The following is a 23854-nucleotide window of genomic DNA, read 5'->3' as shown; positions in this document are numbered from 1 at the left end:
CTTGGATGCATTAGGGACTGATGAGTTAGATGCAGATCCACTAGTACTAGCCCCAAGTCCTCCAGCTACAGGCACATCCTGTACTTTGCTGCGACGCATGCTCATAGCTCATCTATCTCAATGCGCAACTAGTGCTAGTGCTACTATTTCTATAGTTGTAGTTGGAGATCTTGATGAAGAGGAGGAGAGGCCATGGGTTTCCTTGTCTGACTTCGATTTAGAGTTCGAGCCAGATGATGTTCCCATTTCTAGCAGTAGTGATCAGTGATGATTGATCATGTTGATTAATGGGATAGTATTTTGTATTAGTGACTTGTAGTCCTGTAGTTATATTGTCTTGTTGTAGAGGCCATTTAGAGCCTCCTTGGTTATGTGTTTTTGTTCTGATCTCCATATATTACATGTATTGGATAGTGCACTGGGTGCCATTTTGATATAATAGATATATTTGTGAACATACTTTGATCATATGTTGTCTTCTCTCTATTACTCTAATGCTTGAGTTTGGAAACATGAATGAAAATCTTAAAAATATGTTTTTTCGTTAAATATTAAATATTCTTTTTACAATGACCTAGTCATTGGAATCAACTCGTCCGAGTCGATTCCGAGTCAGAGTTGACCCTTGGCCGATTCCGAGTTTTAAAACATTGTTTGATGATTTAGCCTCAGATTGCCTTGCTGCTCTAGATCTTAGCCATAAAATCCTCAAAATGGATGAAGCTGTCACAGAATGTCTCCTCAAGCCAATTAATCCACAAAAATATCCTTGCTTGCCAAAAACCAGATGGAAAATGCCTCAAACGATTATGCCAAACAGATTAGAGAAAGAGAGGGGATTGGATACTGAAACCAGTCAATGGAAAAAGGGGTCTTAAAACCCTCAGAGCCTCAACTCACGAACAAAAATATCCAAACAACCATGATGAGAATAATGGTTCTCCTCTCTCTTATTTATAGGCTCCCTTTGGGGCTCTTCTCCTAATTTAATTTCAGGGGCTAACAAGATTCCCTCCACTTATCGCCAATTCTTGCTTCCTTCACAAGTTTTCCTCCAATTACCCCAATTTACGCAATGTTGCTCCAAAAACATTGAATAATGGGTGCCCCCCTTTATAATTGACTATAGCTTACGGGGTTGGGTAGGCTACTTCGTCCTCCCTTGCGTAATTAATTAGAAGAGGACATTACGAAGCCCTCGAAATGACTGAAATCATTGTTGTTGTGTTTAATGTTGTGAAGCAACAATTTATAAAATAAAGATATTTATATTATATAATAGATTGAATAAGAATGATGATTTTTATAATGGGGGGTCCCTAGCATAAATATAGCCTTGAGTGCCTTTACATGAGGGGGCATGATCTTTTGATCGTGCCCTCTCTTCCTAAATTAAACATTAATACATATGTACTTTTATATATAACATTGCCTTCCTCTCGAGAAAAACTGCTCTGTCCTCAAAGCATTGATAATGAAGGGTGTTGTTGATGAAAACCTTCTTTCTCCGAAGAGGCTTCTTCTTCTGGTAGGTTCTTCCACTTAATACTAGATGAAGCAACAATTGATAAAATAAAGATATTTTTATTATACATAACATGTTGGTTTCTAGAAAGATGTTGAAGAGATTATTATTGTGTTAGAGTCACCATTCAAATTGTGTTGGTACTTAGACAGTGAAAATTCATTTCATTTTTGAATTTCATTTATATTGAAGTTAAATAGTCAGAAAATTGACTTTAAATTTTCAGGATCGTTGATGGTGAGAAATCTGTTATGAGTTATATTTATGAGGTGATGTATCTCACCAAGGAGGGTATCAAAAGAGGATATCAGGATGACGAGGCCAAGTGTATGCTTCTTTGGGATGTTATTGATGAGCATTGGGATAGGCAGTTGCATTTTCCCTTAGATGCTAGTTAGACACTATTGACCACTACGTGTCAACGACTCATAGCAGTACACCCATTTTTTTGCAAAAGGATTAGCGCCTGATCAATGTGTTCGTGTTGTCCAGCTATCATCATCAATTGAGGATCATGTTATAATGTAAACCCATTCTACATGTATATGATGTAAATAATCTTAGCAGATTTGTGTCATGTATGTAGTTGTCTAGGTAAACCTACTTTTCTGGTGACGATCTATATTCTGGGAGGTTTTTTGTCTCACCGATCCATTCTTGGATGGTCAGAAGAGTTTTTCTTCAGCTTTACCCCAAAGTCGGAATGAATTTTGTCACTGGGATTTTGGGCGAGTCCTGGTGTTCTAGATCGAGTCTATGTAAAAGTGATTTTGGAATATCCTAACTATTTGGTTAGGTTATTTTATTACAAATTGCTTGGTTTGTTGGATTATCTTTGTGTCGCAGAAATGGGTGGTCTGTGAGGGTCTATCACAAATGAGTTTTCCCCCTTTTGATAAAAAAAATATGAAAATCATGATGTAAAGTGTCTTGAGGGTTGGAAAAATAATTTATCCCCTCATAGTTTAATTAATTAAATTTTTTGGCAAAAAATTAATAAAATCCCAAGCCATAAATTTAATTAATTCTAGGTCCTAGGTAAATTTAAATTCTCCGAAGGCAAAATTCGTTGGTCCTTAAAAATCAAAATTTAAAAGGTCCTGGAACTAAGGTAAATTGATTATTTTGCTAAATTTTGAGCCTTTGGTCCCTGGGGTTAAGTCAAAGTCAAAATTTTGAGGAAATTAATTGAAAAATTCGAATTTCCTCAAGAATTTAAAATTTCGACAGATGAGATTAAAATAAATTTTGATCCTCATGAACAGTCGAGATTGCTTTCATGAGGATCACTCGAACTAGTCGTTGCAGGATTTATATTTAAATAGGAAGTCATTTGTCAGTCCATTGATTCGACCTTTGAGTCGTGTGCTAAGCAAAATGCTCTCGTGTAATCTTTTTTTAATAAAGAAAGACTTTGGGGTTAATCTTCGTCGGAGTTACTCTTTGTGGAAACATTGTAAGATGTGTCGTTTTTCATGCGTAAATATTTTTTAGCCATTGATAATAGCTTTTGAAGAGTGATTTGAGTACAGGTATCTTGCTCAGTCGCTGGGGTTTGAATAATAATCGAAATTCTGAACGTAATAGTAGGTATCTCTATTTGTTTGAGTTTTATTATTGTTTTTTCGCTCTATTGACAGAGACTCATTCTAAATTCATCAAGTTGTTCATCCTTAAAATCTCCTAGAGTCCGTGTTCCACAGGCTTTTCTCATTCATTCACCTTAAAGACTACCCCCCTTGAATTGTCTAGGAGAGAGTCTAAACGGAGTAAGGATTAGAGTGACAGCCCTTACTCTAAGTGTTGTCACGGTGCTTAGACACTTCGTGCGACAACATTTTTTGGCGCCGTTGTCGGGGACCGATTTATTGGGCCTTGGCTCTATGACATTCATCTTTCATCTTTCTATCATTCATTTTAGTCCGCAATGGCAACATTTTTTGGCGCCGTTGCCGGGGATAGAGTTTTTCTGTCCTTGGTTTCCTCGACATCGTTCTAATCATCTCATCGTTTTAATCATCCATCTTTTCCGCCATTCATTAACCCGTCAAGCGGCACAACATTTTTTGGCGTCGTTGCCTGGGATATTTAATTCTCGGCGTTTCAACGACATTTTCTCATCATTCTTCTCATTTCTCATCTTTTCATTTGAGCTGACAACGACAACATTTTTTCATACCGTTGCCGGGGACAAAGTTTTTTTGTACTTGGTCCTCACGACATTTTTCTAATCACCTATCTATTTTCATTTGTTATCCCATCAGCACAACATTTCCTGGCGTCATTTGATCTTTTCATCGCCTTATCTTTCGTAATCTCATTAATCGTTTCATCTGCACTTTTAACACTTGGACATTTCAGTTCGTTTCTTGTTTGGGTGGCGACTCCAGTTATTCATCCATTATTTCTCAAACAAGAAGCCCTCCCTTATATCCAGTGGTCTTTGCGTTTTGGATCCTAGAGCTAGATTCATGTTCAAGTGGTGACTCCACTTCTTTCATTTCTTACAAGAATTTCTACTAGAAGCTCGCTTCTTGTGCATCTCTTGATTTTCTTGAACATGGGTCTCTCTCTAGCATTCATTTGGTCCCTCCTTATCCCTTTAAGCAAGTCATCATGGATGACTTGTTTATCCCGTGTCATTTTACTAATTTTCTCCATGATATGCTGGAAGATGCCATTCATAAATTGCCTTTGTTCTCAGGTGGTGATTCAACTGCTGCTAGAAAGCATCTATGCAGGGCTACTCATGCAATAATTAGATATTGTAGTTGTTCCCAATATAAACATGAAGATGTCAAGATGTGTCTATTTGCTTTTCTTTAGAGGGTGATGCTTTGAATTGGTTTCATAATTGTCCTGAAGATTCTTTCGCTTCTTTACAAGACATCATTAATGCTTTTACAGAAAGATATGAAGATCAAGGTGGCTTGCCTTGTGCCTCTAGTACTATGCAACATGATGAAAATAATCTTGTAAAGGATCCAACTGTCAATGAAAGATTTCAAGACAATTCTCCATATCAGAATGTGCCATCCACTTGTATCGTTGCAAGATGAATCCATGATAGTGGATAAGCAGGAACAAGTTATCAAATCAGTGTCGACAATGAAAGGGAGAATGATAAGCATCTTATAGAAGAACTAAAGTAGTTGGTTGATGACATGTAGTTCATTCAAACACAACTAGTAAAAAATATGGAGCTTAATCAAGAAAAAATTATAACTAATTACGTCAAGGGTATGAGAACTTTGTACACCCACCTGGAAAAATGTGAGAAGGAGATGGAAATCATGAAAATTAAACACTCCGACCACATAGCCACCATAGTAGAAAAGTGTGCTCAGAATATGAAGGCTATGAGGACCAACTTGCAGAGTCAGGATGCTAAGGAAATGGAAACCATGAAAGCTAATCATGACAGAGAAATGATTTCTATGCAAAATTGTTTGATTACCATAAAAGCAGATAATGAAAAATTAATAAAAGATATGGACGCTGGTCAGATATGTCTTCAGAATAAGTTATTGACAATGGAGGAAAACCATGCCAAGGAAATCAGTGCTACAAAGGTTGAACACTCTAACCAGATGGATGCCATAACGATACAGGTATCGAAATTTCAATATCGGTCCGAGGATGAAAGAAACAAGGAAACGTCAACATATCATAAGCCTCCTTGTCTGTTGCAGCAAGCTCCATCTTATTATGAGGAGGTCATTTGTTCCATTGAAAAGTGGCTAATTGAAGGTGACCCGAATAAAATGGAAATTAATAAGAATCGGGTTGATAGTTACATGTCTGATCCACCGGTGATAGAAGATCAAGTTATAACTCATGACAGCTGTGAGACTGATCCATCATTTTTGACATAACAGATGCAAAATGAAGAAAGACGTGTCGTGCATATCTTACATACTTCATCTGAGAGTTTTGAAACAGAATGTTCCACATCATCTGTGATACAGCTTGCCACAAAGAAAAAGCGCAAGAGTGAGAAAGCGATTTGATGCATCAAATGACCGCGAACAACTTGATTTTCAGATAGGAAAAAGTCCTACCATGTGCAGGATTAGACATGGCACATCTGAGAAACAACCGACAAATTTGCCTGAAAGCAGGCAAATGCTCAGTATGCACTATATTGAACACATCTGATGCCATGGGGCATCTTTGTATTGTATTTCTAACCTTAACCTTGTTATTTCAGTATTTCATTTTATAGTTAGATTTGTGTTTTTCATATTAATAGGATAGTTAATAAATGAAGAGCTTGTATCTTTCCTGTGTTTAACGTTATATGATGATTTTTGGATGGACGCTACTTATGTTATATTTTGTGTTGCGTGGATGCAGATTTGGATTCTCACATTCCTTCGTTGCAGAAACGTGTCCTCAAGTAGAGCCAGATGTTGACCACTACGTGTCAATGACCCATAGCAGTAGGCCCTTTTTTTTGCAAAAGGGATAGCGCCTAATCGATGTGTTCATGCCGTCCAGCTATCATCATCAACCTGAGGATTATGTTATAATGTAAACCCATTCTGCATATATATGATGTAAATAATCTTAGTAGATCTGTGTCATGTATGTAATTTCCTAGGTAAATCTACTTTTCTGGTGACGATCTACATTCCGGGAGGTTTTTTGTCTCACTAATCCATTCTTGGATGGTCGGAAGAGTTTTCCTTCAGCCTTACCCCAAAGCCGGAATGAATTTTGTCACTGGGTTCTTAGGCGAGTCTTAGTGTTCTAGATCGAGTCTATGTAAAAGTGATTTGGGAATAATCCTAACTATTTGATTAGGTTATTTTATTACAAATTGCTTGGTCTGTTGGATTATATTTGTGTCGCAAAAATGGGTAGTCTGTGAGGGTCTATCACAAATGCGTTTTCCCCCTCATGATAAAAAAAATATGAAAATCATGATGTAAAGTATCTTGAGGGCTGGAAAAATAATTTATCCCCTCATAGGTTAATTAGTTAAATTTTCTAGCAAAAAATTAATTAAAATCTTAAGCCAAAAATTTAATTAATTCTAGGTCCTAGGTAAATTTAAATTCTTTGAAGGCAAAATTCGTTGGTCCCATAAAATCAAAATTTAAATGGTCTGGGGACTTAAGGTAAATTGATTATTTTGCTAAATTTTGAGCCTTTGGTCCCTGGGGTTAAGTCAAAGTGAAAATTTCGAGGAAATTAATTCAATTTTTTTTTGAGTTAATTAAAATGCATTTAATTGAAAAATTCGAATTTCCTCAAGAATTTAAAATTTCGACGGATGAGATTAAAATTTTTTTTGATCCTCATCAATGGTCGAGATTGCTTTGACGAGGATCACTCGAACTAGCCGTTAGAGGATTTATCTCTAAATAGGAAGTCATTTGTCAGTCCATTGATTCGACCTTTGAGTCGTGTGCTAAACGAAAAGCTCTCGTGTAATATTTTTTTAATAAAGAAAGACTTTGGGGTGAATCTTCGTCGGTGTTACTCTTCGTGGAAACACTGTAAGATGTGTCGTTTTTCATGCGTAAATTTTTTTTAGCCATTAATAATAACTTTTGAAGAGTGATTTGAGTACATGTTTCTTGCTCAATCACTTGGGTTTGAATAATAATCTAAATTCTGAATGTAATAGCAAGTATCTCTATTTGTTTGAGTTTTATTATTGTTTTCTCGTTCTATGTTGATGGTTGAATTGAGTTTTGTAGGAAAGTCTTGATTTTTAGATCATTGGGCTTTCTGGGAAGTTTTAGTTGGACCAGCCAACTCCCGATTCGTGTTTTCTGAAGAGCCTAGCTTAATTTGATCCCAGGTTTATCATAAGATTTTTATTGGTGATGCATGAAGGGTTTCGAGCTAAGCATCTCCTCTAAATTATAAAAAGATTTTTTTGAAATTTATTTATTTTTTAATTTATGCGGGAAATTGATAGATATCGCTGTTGAGAGCCTTAGATTATCAGATATGGGAGCAGAGTTGGACTCGCACTCCTAAGATTTGATAGATCTACCATTCTTGTACATAGATCTGTAAATTGTTTTTGGTTTTTTGACTTGGGTTTTGGATGTTGTTTGTTGTCTTGTAGCTACAGATCTAAGGAAGAAATATGTGTAGAGTCCAGATCTATGCCCTGGAGGGTAAGATCTGGATCTCTGGGGTTCATCAACATCATTTTGTAGGATATTCAAAAGATTTTGCAGGCCAGGGTTTTACTTTTTTTTTTTAAATCTGGAAAATTTTTGTTGGGTTTGATTAATAAACTTGAAGCAGAAGATTTTAACATTTTAATAAGAATTTCTGGGGTTGTTTGGCTACCATTTGTTTGAGTTGTTCGATCTGCTGGTTGGGCTTTTGTTTTGCTATAAAAATTTCGAATTTTTTTTAAGGAAAGCTTTGTCTGCCTGCGTTTTTTTTCAAACCCTTCGAAATTTTTTCCATTCTCCTTGCTGCTCTTCGGTTCAATCCTTTGCTGCTTGCTGCTTGAATTCATTCCTCAAATCTGCACGTCCAAGCTCCAAACCCTTGCCACGTGTATTTTCCTATGTTGCAATCGCTCCTTCCTCCAGATCTGCGTCCATCTCGTAGCTCCAACCTGCAGCCTTTCCTAACCTTCACAACTCGCTGTTCGAACTTTCCATAACATTTCCCTCGACCTGCAATCTTCAAACGCTGCTCCGTCCTCCTCCATACACTGCTCAACCCATAGTTGCGGGGGAGCGCCCCCCCACCCCCCCCCTCGAACCCGCTCCCGAATCACGCTCCGGGCCGGAGCGGCTTCGGAGCGCGCTCCCAAAATCGCTCCCGAATGGGAGCGATTTTCGGGAGCGCGCTCCCTAAAAAAAATTTACGCTCCCTGCCCTGTTCGGGAGCGTTTCGGGGAGCGATCGCTTCGTCGCTCCCGGAGTGATTTTTAACGCCCGGGAGCGATCGGGGAGCGATCGCTCCCCGATCGCTCCCGGGCGTAAAAATCGCTCCGGGAGCGTTTCGACAGGCGCTGGGAGTGATCCGGCAAAAAAAATTTCCGTGGACGCCAAAAAAATCATTTTTTTTTTTTTTTTTTGGTTTTAAAAGCCCAATGGGCCTAAAAAAATTTCATTGTGACTTCATTGAGCAAGAGTTTGGAGCAAGAGCAAGAGCAAAGGAGCGAGGAGCAAATGCTGAGGAGCGAGGAGCAAGTGCCAAGGAGCGAGGAGCAAGCCTGCAGAGGTAAGTAACTTAGTAATTTAGTTAGTTTAGTTAGTTAGGTAGTGATTTAGTTAATTTAATTTAGTTTATTGAGTTTAAAAATCATAAATTTAAATTAAATTAATAAATTAAATTAATTAATCTCAATAAATTAAATTAATTTGCAGATTTAAGAATCAAAACCCTACAAACATCAAACACCATGGACCTGGCTATATTTCTTGGCATTTTCCTCTTCCTGGTCCCTTTTATGGTTATTATGGTGCTGGAGAGTAGGAAACGAAGGGGCCAAACTGAAGAGGGGGATGAAGAAGCTGGAGAAAGTCAAATTGGTGAAAACCCTAGTGAGGAGGAGCTGGAGGAGGGTGAACATGACCCTCAAAAAACTAAACAAGACCAAACTTCATTGTGGAAATATGTTAACAGGGCTGAAACAGGGAGAGGGGGTGGAACCACTAAATTTCATTGCCCCCATTGCAACACTGATTACACAGGTTCATACACCCGTGCTAGAAGACACCTCTGCGGGAAAAGGCCATGGGATGGAGACAAACAAATAGGAATCAAAACTTGTACAACGTTGTCAACAACGAATAGAGCCAAATACATAAGGGAAGAGGAGGAAGCCCAATGCAGATCAAAAAAATCAAGGGGTTTCTTTGAACCAAGCTCACAATCACAAAGAACTCCTTCAGCATCCTCCTAAGGCAGTGGATATGGAGGCACAGGGTCATCATCTTTAAGGCGTAGAACCATATCAGATTCCCTTGATGAGGGGTGTAGGAATGATGTGGATTCAAAGGTTTACAGGTTTCTCTATGCATGTGGGATACCATTCAATGTTCTTCGCTCACCTTATTGGCACGAAATGGTTTTTGCCATAAATGATGCCCCTAAAGGATACAAGAGCCCTGGGTATGACAAGGCAAGAACCGTTGGCCTTGATCATGAAAAAGAAAAAATATCACATTCTTTGAATAGAATGACAAGTTCTTGGATTGACCATGGGGTGTCCATTGTATCTAATGGATGGACAAATGTAAAAGGCAAGCCATTGATAAGTGTTCTTGCTGTGTCTATTAGTGGTCCCATCTTTCTAGCTGCACATGATTACTCAAACAAGTTCAAGATCGCCATCAACATTGCAGAAGCATTACTTGAAACAATTGAGCGTATTGGCCCATACAATGTCATCCAAGTCATCACTGATAATGCTCCTAATTGTAAGGCAACGGGAGCAATTATTGAGGATAAATACCCGAACATATTTTGGTCTAGATGTTTGGTTCACACATTGAACCTTCTGTTGCATGATATTGTCAAGAACAAAAATGAACAATACCAATGGATTGGTGATTTGTCCAAGAAAGGCCAACAAATGATAAAATTTATTACAAATCATAGCAATACCCATGGCCTTTTCCACAATCACTCGAGATTGGAGTTGTTGAAGATTGTGAAGACCAGATTTGGTAGCTATTACCTCACCTTCAGGCGCCTTTTGAAGGTAAGAGAGGCATTAGCTAGCATGGTATCAAGTCCACATTGGCAGGTATTAAAGGAAAGGGCTACAAATGTAGCTGACATGGCAGGTTTTGAAATGGTGGAGGAGGCCGCTCTTGATGGGCAGTTTTGGACAACTGTGAGGCAGGTATTGGATTTCACCAAGCCAATTTATCACATGATTCGGTTTGCAGATACAGACAAACCAATGATTGGCGAGGTGTATGAGCAAATGGATACCATGTTGGGGGAAATAAAAGACATTGTTCATAATAGAGATCCCAACTTGTACAAACTGATTCATGATTGTGTGTGTGAACGGTGGAATAGGCTTAATCTTCCACTACATTGCTTGTCGTATATCCTTACGCCAAAATACTACTCTACATCTTGGTTGGGCCAACCTGCAGCAGGGGGTGGGGTTAGGACCAAACCCCATTTAGATCCAGAGGTAACTAAAGGATATTTGGAAGCATTAGAAAAGTTGGTACCTGACAGGGAGGAATGTGCAGTTGTGCACCTTGAAATAGGCAGATACTTCAGTGGCACTGGTTTGTATGGTAACTTCCATGCAATGGACGACAGAGATAGATTTGATACTCTCACATGGTGGGAAACATATGGCGGGCATGGACTTTTGCCAAAATTGGCAAAAAAAGTTCTTTCACAGGTTGTAAATACTTCTTCTGCAAAGAGGTGTTGGAGCACCTACAGCTACATACATAATGTGAAAAGAAACAAACTCAATGAAAACCGAGCAGAAAGCCTGGTTTATGTGCACTACAACTTGAGGTTGTTGAGTCATTACTGTGATCGGGCTTATGAGGATCCCACATAAAATTTGGGACAATCACCCAGGATGACAATTTGGAGGATGGCATTGTACATATTGAAGAACTAGAAGAGGAACTTGTAAGGGATGAAGATGAAGTAGCTGCAGCAGCCATGCCACCTCCACCTCCACCTCCACCATCCAGTAGCAGTGCTCGAGGTCCGAGTCTTGTTCCTTTGTTGTCGCCACCTCCATCTACACCCTCACGTGGAGGTTCTAATTTTGGTCGTCGGTCTGTGCGGGAGACTCCTAGAAGACCACCACGACCTGCTTATACTCCTGGAGACTCTCGTGGCAAGGGCCACATGTAGATTTTGATTTACAGTTTACTTGTCTTTTTTAGTTTCTATTAGACTTTAATTTTCATAACTATTGAGTTTTGAGTCCTTGACTCTTGACTCTTTCATATCATAATGATATTTTTTGTAAACAATATATCACGGTGACAATGAAAATTTGAAGTTTGAAGTTGGGCCTTGGCAATTATAACTCATTGGTAATGGTGTGAATTATGAATATGATGCTTCGTGAAAGACTAAAGTTGTTTAATTTCATTTCATTATTCATGTTTTATAAATTTATAACGTTTCATATCATGTTAACAGTTAGAAGTTAGGATTTAGAAATATCTTAGATATTACTTCTTGTAATGGTTAAACTTAGCTTACAAGTACAACTTTGGTGATCAATGATGATAAATGTTATTGAATTTTCAATTTTGAAAGCTTGAAGTTGAAACTTTAAGATTGAATTTGATGAATCATGATTCATGAGACTCAATATGTTGCAGTTGTAATATGTATTTTACTAACTTGTGGACATGGTTGATGACGATTATAATTTTTGGATGATTGATGTGATATGGTTCAATGATCAATCTATGTTTTTTTATGTTTTTTATGTCTAATTCATCATTCTACATGTTTTTGTTGACATATATGTATCAAAAATTAAAAAATATAATATATATATATATATTTTTAAAAAATCGCTCTCGGATTCGCTCCCAAACTGGGAGCTTCAGAAAATGGTCGCTCCCGCTCCCCGCCCCTGCTCCCGCTCCCAAGCAACATGGGCCTAACCCCTGCGATTTGCTCCTTAACCCGTTGTCCGTCGAGCCATACTTCTCCCTTATCCTTTCCCTGCTTGTCCGCAACACCCTCTGCGTAAACCGCGACCCCTTATCGCACCTGCATCCCTCAAGCCCGCTGTCGTTCAAGCTCCTTCCTCTCGTTTTCACAGTCCCTCATACCACGTTGCTCCCTTGGCCTTCATCTCCATATCTGCATTCTTTGTCAGCTCACTGCCATCAAACCTCGCTGCTTCATTCTTCTGCCGTCGTCTAGCGTTTTCCGTCGACCTGCGCAGCATAAAGCAAAACATTTGATTCTGTTTTTTATTTGTATGCATATACATTAGGTTAGATAATTTTCAGTTCTCTTTTGTATTTTCATTTAGGGTTTAGTTTTAGTTTTTTTTTTTTTTTTTAAATTTTCGATTTCATGTAAAAAAAACTTTAGTTAGATTCATTAAAATTTTAAAAAATTTTGAATTTGTTTTGACTTTTATTTTGATTTGTTTTCATTTCATTTTTTTTGTTTTGTTTTGTTTTTTGTTTTTTTGTTTTTGTTTTTTTTTTTTTAATTTATGATTTTAATTTTGATTAAAAAAAAAAAAAAATTTCTAAAACATTAAAAAAAAATCTAAAAAAATCCTAAAAATAAAAAAATCTAAAAAATTAAAATTATTTAAAAAAAAAATCTATTTTTTTTTTAAATTTTGGCGAAAGATAAACTAAAAAGGGATTTGCACTTTACATTTAAATTTTTAATGTGGCCTATGGCCCATTAAATTTTAATTTATTAACCCTTTTGATTTATTTTACTTCTTCAATTTGTCTAAGGAACAATTAAGATGCAAATTTAAATTTCCTCGGTTTCATTTGGTGCAATTTTCATGATTTTTCTAGGGTCAAGGTGTGATAAACATTTTAAATCATATTCACTGTTGCAGCAAGTTAATTTTCCTAGATTTGGGTCATTAATGAAAATTATTTTAAATCTAGAATCTGTTGCATATTGCAGTTTTGGGTGTTACATTGATCATTCATGATTGTCACTATTCGTCGCATATTGAAAAATTGTTCTGGATAACTTGTCATTTATTTAGTCTTTGGTTAATTCAAATTAAAGGCACTGGTTTGTAGTCATTTTTAACTTGTGATTGTCTCTATTGACCAAGACTCATTCTAAATTCATCAAGTTGTTCATCCTTAAAATCTCCTAGAGCCCATGTTCCTCTCATTCATTCACCTTAGGGACTACCCCCCTTGACTTGTCTAGGAGAGAGTCTAAACGGAGTAAGGATTAGAGTGACAGCCCTTACTTTGAGCGTTGTCGCGGTGCCTAGTCACTTTGTGCGACAACATACACATTTTAAACTCAACATATTTTTATGATAACAACAGATTTAGTGAGGATGTGGAGGTCGAATGAGGGCCTACTTCCTTGATCAAGAAAGCCAAAGCTGCATCATTGCTCAACTATAGGATTGTACGATGCCCTCAAAATTGTTTGCTTAAGCCATAGCTATGCTCTAAAGGAAGAATATGTTGCTAGGCATACTTGAAGGCTTGATCAATTTAGTAAATTTTGTCTATTTTGTTTTTTATTAAATTTTGTTATCTTTCTATCATCTTCAATCTTGACTCCTTTCCACTTGCTAGGCTTTTGGTGGCAAAACTTTGATAGTGCAAATGAAACACATTTGAGAAAATACATTACAAGAAGCAACACTGATAAACACACAAGCATTTAAATGACCTTGAATTTATCCATTGCAATATTTTACTTCACAATAGGCAAATACAATGTGAGACATTGAGAAATAGAAGACTTGGCTCGGTTTATCAAAGGTTTAAGGACATAAATTTGAAGGCTTGATTTAAACTCTAGAGTCTAAAATTTAACTCACATTTTATTGTTTCATCATGATGTTAGGTATGGGTCATTTAACAATTAACCTGGAAGGGCTAGATCCTATACTGAATTGGTTTCTATAGGAGGAGGTTCTTATTTTCCCCTTAGGGACATGGAAAACCTTGGGGGTCAGGCAGCCCAAGTCATGGGAAAAACTGCTTCTTAGTTTATTTACAATTTAATATTTAATATTTAGTTTTTGTTCTCAGTTTGGATTTTTTTGAACTCATATCATATATGAGATACCTATTGATCCATGAAAGTTTGGAGATCTATTAGTATTGTGCATTGAATGGACATAGCTTTATTGCATATCAGTGAAAAATGCTTTTCTAATTCAAAATGTGTATACCTTTATTTTTTGTGCTTGCCGAGTTTTTCCTGATCCATTTCAAACTCTTTGCCTTTTTGCTTCATTGAGTTTTTGCTGATTCTGAGTTTTGACTTTTCTCAAGGCACTTGTCTGGTGAAAATCACCTTTGAAACCTAAATGTTTCTTTGTTCTTCCAATCTGGAATTTGCTACAGGCTTAAAGAGAAGATTGGCAATCCTGATTCCTAATAGGGAATCCCTGCTTATGGTGGAAAAGAACCAGCCAAAAGAGAGGGAAGCAACCACTAGGTGACAGTGGGCGGTGCTTCTGTGTTACCCTCAGTTTGCATCTTTGTTGGACTTGAATAAGTGCACATTAGAAAGTTATCAAACTTCAAAGTCTCATACCCAGCAGACAGAAGGAATATCATTACATACTTCTTCTCACCCTTGAATGTTAGAAGAGCTAATGACTGACAACATCATGGGTTTTGGTTTCCTCTTCATTGTCCTATGGAACCTCACCATTTTTAATATTTTATTTTTTTAAAATCGCCATGCCAACTGTTCCTTGGTACCTGTTTCAGCATTCTCCTTGCACTCTTCTAAATTTTAGAAGTTTTTACATAGATGCATTCTCCAGTGCTCGCTCATTACTTTAATTTTTAACAGCCCCATTAACCATTTGTGGCCACCACTAGAGTATAATTTAAATTAAACTATGTTCTGTCATTCACCAAATTTTTCTATACTATATGTTTCCTTTGAACTACAAAATTATATGGTGCCTTCATGATTTCTTCTGTGTAAACATCATCCCTTGGTTGGTGATACAGATTGTCCATGCATTGAATCATGTTAGTGGGACATATTTTCGTAGTAGTTGAAGTGTCATGAAAATATAGTCATTCTTTTCTAATCGCATGGGGTTGCCATTTGTAGGGGTGTATCATAGTTTCTTCAGATTTTCAGAGATGTGAATTCGAGATTTTCTTGTAGTTTGAATTGTAGCTATTTTACAGTCTATTTCTTTGTGAAGTTAAGCTTGTCATTATATGGATATATTCTAAGGTTTGAAATTAATATATCTAAATTCAAATGTCATTTTTGCTTCCCTGCAGACGAAGGCCTATGTGGGAACACTGTCATGGTAGGTGGGCTGGCAGCAGAACATGAAGGGGCTTGCCTTTATTATAATAATCAAGAAAATTCAAAAATTATTGATGAATATCAATCATCTAATACATGTATAGAAGCTTCAACTTCGACAAGGAATTGGAAGGGCAGCAAGTTGCCACGGCAAGGTTCTGCTAGTTATGATGCTGTTACACTTGTATTTGCAAAAGGGAAGAATGGGTTTCGTGGTACTCTCTCCACAGGTTCACGTTGAAGGAACTTATAGTTGATGAATACATCTTCCTACTTCTCTTGTATTTCATGAAAATAAGGATAATTTCCTGATCATTAGTGCAATACTTCTCATAAATAAAGGAAAAATATTGTGTCCTTCTCCCTGAATATTAAAAATCTTATAGTGTTACTATGTTTGATGTTCGTAACTCTAGATAGGGAAAGCGATAGATGTTTTTAAAAGAGACAAGGGCTTGAGAAATGCTGTTCGAATTATTGTGTTTACAACTTTTATTGCAAATTCCATCTCACTCTGGAGGTTTTCCAGATCTAGTTCCTGTGAACATTGTCAAATTAACATGAACTATAAGTGCTGGAAATTACTCAATGAAGAGGACATTGAAGGCTGAAAACCAGATCTGCAATTACACAAGTATTGGACTGCTTTGAACTTCATATATATTGATAAGAATGAAGAAAATGTACTTAACACAGCTTTATCAAAAAGTTTGTACAATTTTCAAGCTCTCCAAAATCCTAGTGAGGGAAACCATGAAAACCCTAGCTGCAACCAAAGATCTCCAATTAGTAAGCGCAGAAATTGACAAGTCATCCTTGGATTCATCAACAAGCTTGTGTCACGCAAGCTCTTCCACACTAGCATTGTCATCTTCCTTTGGGTTTGCAAATCCTAGTCGGGTTGCATCACACAAGTACATGGAAGAATGAAGCAAATGTATATTGCACAACTTTATAACAAAGTTTGTACAATTTTTCAACCTCTCCAAAACCCTAGCTAGGGAAACTAAGTTACCAGGAAACAGAAATGGATATGGATCAACCGGATTTTTGAAAAGCTAGGACCAGATACGGTGGGAAAATACCATGCACAAAAAATCCAATATTATTATTTTAATTTTAAAAAACATATTCAAAGTTAAAAGTCGAAACGGTTCATGAATCATAACTTTAGAACTAAGATCATTAGATAACTTATAAATCTGAAGACTTAAATCATGGTTCATCATTCTTTATACAAAAAGGATAACTTTAAATACAAAATTTAGTGTCTCGTCAATGATCACCCTATTGATATGATGATGTGGAGTGGGTCTAACTACATGTACAAAAATGGGTTGACATGCTCATCATTTGAATATATCAACTCTACATCATTATCAACCTGTCATTGTCCTTGAAATTTACCTCAAAATCTAAAAGTTCTATATATGAGAACATGCTATAGTCTATGTATGATATTGTTCTAAGAGGACTCTTTATCTAGAGTTGGTTGGGGGTGATCTAGTTAAATTATTAATGACACAACTATCCCTTGTACACTATATATGATTATGTATGTATTGTCTCAAAGCTTTTTTGTTAGCGTTATTAAAAATTGAAAATTAAAATTTTGATGTGTCAGACCTTTCCTACTAGAATTATCATGTGCTATACAACCTATAGGTAATTAATAACTTATACGGCTATACAACCTATGGATTACTAGTAAGTATCTATCCAAAAATTTAAATAAAGTATTTTCTTTTTATGGTTTTAAATAGGTGGAAAATATCCTTAAAAAAGTAAAAAATAAACCAAATGCTCTAATGTTATTTACTCGGGATTCGGCACGTGAGGGTTAGCTAGCACAAGATTCGTTTTAGGAGCATGGGATACATTTTTGGTTTGAAGAATCCGTTTACATTGTGGATCCTACACGAATTTGGGTGGATCCAGATCCATATTTGAAGCACGGATCCACAAAACCAACATCAAGACCCCATGTATCCAATAACATAGTAGGGAAACCATGAAAATCCTACCCACCGCCAAAGGTCTCCAAATAGCAAGTACAAACACCCACAAGTCCTTGGTTTTGAGAAGAAACTCGTATCATACAAGCTCTTCCACACTAGCATGATTGTCTGCCTTAGGATTCGCAAACACTAGCCATGTTGCATCACCTAAGTACATGGCTAGACAATACTAGTGCTCTCTTCCAAGTCTACATGTTTGTCCTAGGGTGTGAATCTTCAATCCCTAGGTTTTCCACTCTTGCATCATCGCAAGCATTGAGACCTTCATGGATCATCAAGAATATAAGAACCCCATGATCTTGTGCTAGCCTTACATCCCAAAACAACAAGACTCCAAAATCATGCAAAGCATTAGCTCCACTCTGCTACAAGAGCCATAAGTACCATCATCATTTTCAATGTCTAGGAGAAGGATTGACAAGATTAGTGGCTCGTTGGTCTATGATACTAGTTGTTAGTGTTGATTTTTCAAGTGCAATAGATACAAGCACACATTTTTGAAATACCAATAATTACTTGTAATGATATAGATCTTCTTTTAACAATTCCAGTTTATCATTAAGCAATTACACTTAATAAATTCAACCATAAATGCATAAGGACAGTAAAGATCACAATGCACAAAGAGAACAAAAGCTTTACCTTGGGAAAACCCACTTGGGGAAAACCCCAACAACCTTTTCCTTAAAGAAATTCTTCAGTTCAACAAGAGATACATCTAATGCTGCTAGTCAACTATGAGATCAAATTGATCAACAAGCTATGGTCAAACCTGGTCAAGCAACCCTCTAGTCAAGTCAAGTCACACTTCTGCCCTGGAAACTTCGACCCTCTCTGATCTGCTCTAGGCCGGATTTCGGCCTCCCATAATATCCTAGAAACTCAATCTGCCCAAAATTTTGGCCTGCCCAGAATATGCTGCCTAGAAACTGCCCAGAAACACACGTGCGAGCTAGAAAAGAGAGAAGTAACAAGTGTGAGTTAGAGAGATGATCTTCTTCCTTCTTGCTCTTCTTATCCTTCACTTGGATGCCTAGAAGATGTATTTCTTGTGTGAGTCGAATGATGCCTTTGTGGAGGAGGTTGAATGCCTTTATATAGTGATCTGCCTATCCAGAATGGATGTGTCTCTTCACTAGGCCAACTTGACTTGAGGGAGGGCCAACTTGACTAGTTTGGAGCCAAAAATTCAAAATTTAAATTTTGAATTTTTCTCTTTTAAATTTGACATGAAGAACATGTCTGATAATAATTCTTTCAAGCACTAATTGATGAAAATGACATGAAGAACATGTCGTACATTCACATTATGCATTAGAAGGGAAAAAATATAAATTATGAAGACCGACCATAGATACAAAATTCAATGCTCCCTCTTAGCTAGGGAGGTATTCATAATGACTAGACAAATGTTCTTCATGTTGACAAATTTCTCTATGAAAAGGTTATAACAAATCATCATCATAATCGTGTCACAATTGTGACACAAGGTAAACTAATATTATCAACCAAATACCATAATTGGGTCAAACATCTTTGACACATGGTAAATTAACAACATCGTCAAGCTACCATAGTTCTGGTCAGTACGGCAGACGTATGGTATATCTTCACCATAATTTGGGTCGATACTTCAGACACATGGTACATCATTTGACATCAATTAGTTGCCATAATTTGGGTCAGTACTTGTTAATTTTTGATAACAATGGTATGTTCTATGCTTAGCACAATTTACTTCAATGTTCCTTTGTAGCTCAATAACAATTTCCAATAGCAATCACAATAATCACATTGACAGTAAATGCAGATAGAACATGAAACAAAACGCAGAAGAAAAGCCAAGACAAGAGGACACCAGAATTGGCGGATGCCAGGGAAAAACCCCAATGTGGGGAAAACCCTTTGATCAGCAGAGAGAGAGAGTACAAAAGTAAAATTGACTTGTCAAAACAACCCTGTAAATTTCTGTAGTCAATTGCAGTCAAACTTCAACCCTAACCAGAGAGTCAAAGCTGGTCAAAACAACAACAAATCATCCTCAAAGCAACTCGGTCTTCCTCAATCAAACTTGGCCTGATCAGGAGGATAATTCCAGCCAAAACAGCTCGGTCAAACTCAGTCAAAGGAGAGAGAAAACTGCTGTAATTTTCTGTGATAAAAAAACAGTCAACCCTGAAGTCAACGCAGGCCAAACAACCTAGAAGTTTGTGGTTTTTGTGCCCAGAGATGCGGCCTATAAAAATCAAACTTTTGACCCCAAAAATGCAGTCAAGCTCGGTCAGCAAGTCCTCAGTCAACACTGGTCAAACCTGTCCCAGAACACTGAAATTTCAGTCTTTAATTCTGCCCAGAAACTTGCCCTTGTTGCCACATATGTGTGAAAGAGATGTCGAAGAAGGTAACTAGGTTCAGACTTCATAATTGTACTTGAAGTCAATTGTAATTCATTTGTCAAAAGAAAGCAAAAAGAATTTTATTATTATTGAATTGACTTGTTAAAGCATGGGTTTCATGCTTCGGTCAATTGTCTTAGGTCAAGCCTCCATTGTAGGCTTTAGGTTATTGTCAAAGTCAATTTTGTTTGAAGACTCCTCCATCCATCAAGTCTCCTTCAAGTCGGCCTAAAAATAATTCATCATCAAGTCGACCTACAAGACACATCTCTTCAAGGACTCATGTCGGCTCATTACAAGAGGGAAACTACTATAAATAGGAGTGCAACCTTTGACCAAAATGACATAGATGAACTCATGGATCTCAGAAACAATTGCGGATTTCAGAGAGATGTTTTTCGGTGATATTACAGAGGAAACAATTCAGATGATTTCAGATTTCGGTGCTATTACAGTGAGCTTCAGAATGATGATGCAGATTGCAGTTTGGTGCTAATACAGTGAATACACTTCGGTGATATTACAGTGGAACTATCTCAGTGTTACCACAGTAAATGTGTCGGTATTATCGCAGTGATGAAGTCTCGATTCTTCAGTATCTCGGTGCTATCACAATAATGAAGTCTTAAGGCTAGTACTATCACAGTGATAAGGTTTTGATGGATAAAATTTGATGTTATCACAGTGGACAACGTTAAGTACCATCTCAGTGAGTAAATTTGTTGCTATCACACAAGGATGGTTCAAAGATCATTGCTATCTCAAGATACAAGTTCGGTGCCATTGCAAGGATCAAAGTGTGAAGAAGAATGACTGCTACAGGAGCAATAGAACTGAAGAATGACAAGGTTGACTTGATGGATGGAGGTAGTCTCGAGTCTAAGTTGTAAGGGTCTTGGTTGTCTCATCTTGAATCTACTGAAGGAAGAATTTTGACTGGGTTTTCCCCTAGAGTGGGGTTTTGCCCTGGCAGTGTGCCTACATCTTGTGTTCACTTCTATTTGTTGCTTGGCATTAGTCTTGATGATAAGAGAAGATAATTCGAAAGAACAAATAATAATAATGAAAAACATTACAAGATAATGTCATAATAAGGAAATCGTGTAACTACCACTCTTTGGAATTCTCAACATGGTATTAGAGTTGTGGTCAAGGTCAAAGGCTGTTTGAAGACCACTTATACATATTTGAAGCATTCTCTGTGAAAGTTTATGTTTGTATTTGTTTTGAAGAACATGTCATTTAGATCAAAATCAAAATGGACATTTATGAGCTAATGGAACTAAGATTACAGTGAGCAAGTTCAGTCTTTATTCACCATATTAAAATACACCTTGAAGAAGAAGGAGAAGGTTCAGATGTCTGAATGATGGGTTCCAATATGCCACGGTAAAAGCAGTTCTGATCATTGGACAAGTTCACATGTACAGAGAAGAGTTCGGACATCTATAGTTCGATCGCAAACAGTAATGAAAAAAGGCTACCTCAAGAACTATAGCATGTGTCAAGAGCATCGTATTTCTGGTATAGTGAAGAAGCTCGAATTTTAGAGAAAAGAACCCATGAGACAAGTGCGGATATCACAAAGGTAGATTCGGTGCAAATCTCAGAAGAAGGTTCGATACCACTGTGGTGAATTTCATTGTGTGAAAACTCGTGTAACCCGAATCCTATTACAAGAATTGGAAATAACTCTCCTAATTCTGCATCATCTCCTGTTACGCTGCTGATGTCTGGCTGCTGCTGCCCACCAACTACTTCGCAACTCTGATATTTGCTGCATCTGCGCTGCTGTTGACCCTATTGAACAGCGGCCAACACTGTATCTGCGCTGCAACTCCCTCTCCATCTGTTGTTGCTGCAATTGCAACATTTGCAACTAAAAGGCATCCTAAATATGGAATCAACTGTGATCAGTATGATGCATCTATCACCTGAGTCTTTGACTGCTGCTAGTAGCTGTGCTGTCACTGAGGCATCTATGCTGCTGTTGACTTTGCACTGTGCCATCTGCATTCATGCATCCTAGGTATATGTGGCATTTATATCGGGCATTTGCCCTTCATTTTTAGTTAGTTTCTCTTTAAAAACCACTGTTGCAAACATCTCGATTTGTAATGTCCCCATCATTTTGAGCATCAAAGCATATTTTTGCAAATTTTGGTGTTTTTGTTTTTTTGGTAAAAAGGTGGCAAAAAGGTAATTTTGGTATTTTGTTATTTTGGTAAAAAATTGGCAAACAGGTCAACTCAATGAAAAAATAAAAGAAAATTCTAGAAGTTGCTTACTGAAGAATTATAAAAGGAGGGACGAGCTCATTTGTGGATCATCCTAATCTATCATTTCCAATGGCAATTAAAGTGGAGCTCAAGTGAGTTCAGACTGAGGGTTTCAAGGGAAATCCTCACCCTAGTTTCTGGGGACTCCCATTGCCACCCTAGCTAGTCTCCCCAATTTTGGTGGAATTCCTTGCCACCCTGGTTGGATTTCCTTTTGACCAGATATATTTCTAATCATCTTGCAAGGGATTCTGAAGCTAATTTATTGTGCAGGAAGTGATCACTTGCCAAAGGGGCCGAATTTTCCGTGAGGGCTAAATTGTGACAGGGAGGGCCGAATTTACCTTAAGGAGGCCGAAATTCTCCTTGTGAAATAAGACCATATCATTTGAGAATTTTTGGGGATCGAATTGTTCCTCCACCAGGGCTGAGTTAAATTTTTTTAAGGAGGCCGAATTCCCTTGGTGTGGGCTGAATTCCTCTTCAAACTGAAAGTCGAATTGTGAAATGGTGTCCGAAATTTTTGTAGAGGCCGAGTTGTTGGTTACTAGGGTCAAATTTGTGGGGAGTGCCGAGTTTCCACAAGGGGCCGAGCTCTTTTTTCCCTTAGAGGGTTGAGTGCATTTCCAAAATTATTGAAGGGGCTGAGTTCTTGACTTGCAGAGGGCTGAGTTCTATTTCTTGGTGGCCGAGTGGTGTCAAGTTAAAGGGGGCTGAATTGCTCAGCTCGTGGAGTTCGTGGTCATTTCCAGGAGGGCCGAGTTGGGTTACCATTTGCCAAAAATATTTCCCAGGTCCCTCACTCCAACATCTTGTGTAAAAGAATTATTCCAACTAATGAAATAATGGAGACATTTTTGGGAAAATTTAGCTGCGTTTATTCACTTGCTGTTGCAAATATTCTAGTTTGCTTTCAATATGTTGGACAAAATTACTAAAGTGTTTGCTGATAGTGTTCTTACAAGTATGTGACAGAGTTTGCATGCCATATGTTTGTTAAAAGTCTTCTATGGAGAAAGTTTAAATTTTGAAGAAAGATTGCCCCATTTTATTTTTTGTGCGTTACAGTGGTATTAGAGCATGGTCGTAGCCAACTGTGGTGTCAACACATGACCTCAGAAAACTTCCAGAATGTGACATATAGAAGGTGAGGGTTCCGAAGTAGAGAAAGAGAATTGCAAAATAATCCAGAACCAAATTCTCCCTTCCACAAAGAAGAAACAATTGGTGCATCAAAATAGGTTGACATGACAGGATCAAAGGCTCTGAATGATCTAGCCAAAGTGCAAAAGGAAATGATTGAAGAAATAAGGCGACAAAACAGAAACAGGGGCCACAACAGAGAATCATCCGCTAGTGAAGGGATAGGCACATCTCAGAATATTGCCATTACAAACCCTCAAAGACACCCTCATATCTACAATGGAATATCTTGACCCACTAAGCCTAGTTTTCTTTCTTCTAGCTCTGCAGAATCAGCAGAACCAAAAGACATGCCATTGGGAGAGTATTACAAGGAATATCAATCCATGGGAGATGATTTCCAGGATGCAATCTCTTTTAATGATTTTTTCTTGTTGAAGACTAGCAACAAGGGCAGAGGGACCAGAGGTGCACCTGCACAAGGCACAGAGCTACAATGCATTGTTGGGAACTGGTCTCTCCCTAGTTTTGATG

At 37.5% G+C, this 23854-nt stretch overlaps 1 protein-coding gene across 6 annotated transcripts in view; it reads left to right on the top strand.

The window, feature by feature from the left end:
• LOC149262796 (F-box/LRR protein) overlaps positions 1 to 23854 on the top strand; it is a 437604-nt gene that overhangs the window by 145717 nt on the left and 268033 nt on the right. For 5 of the 6 annotated variants that reach the window (XM_089425226.1, XM_089425229.1, XM_089425236.1 and 2 more), the window contains exon 7: positions 15457 to 15714. In XM_089425226.1, coding sequence (XP_089281352.1) covers positions 15457 to 15714 — 258 coding nt within the window. The remainder of the gene's footprint in view (positions 1 to 15456; positions 15715 to 23854) is intronic. The other variant, XM_089425227.1, reaches the window with a different exon arrangement.

This window comes from Pinus tabuliformis, chromosome 6 (genome assembly GCF_031772625.1).
Source record: "Pinus tabuliformis cultivar Carrire ecotype Pingquan chromosome 6, CPIR1, whole genome shotgun sequence".
NCBI lineage: Eukaryota > Viridiplantae > Streptophyta > Pinopsida > Pinales > Pinaceae > Pinus > Pinus tabuliformis.
Note: the sequence above shows the minus strand (reverse complement) of the source record. Positions and strands in the feature narration are given on the sequence as shown.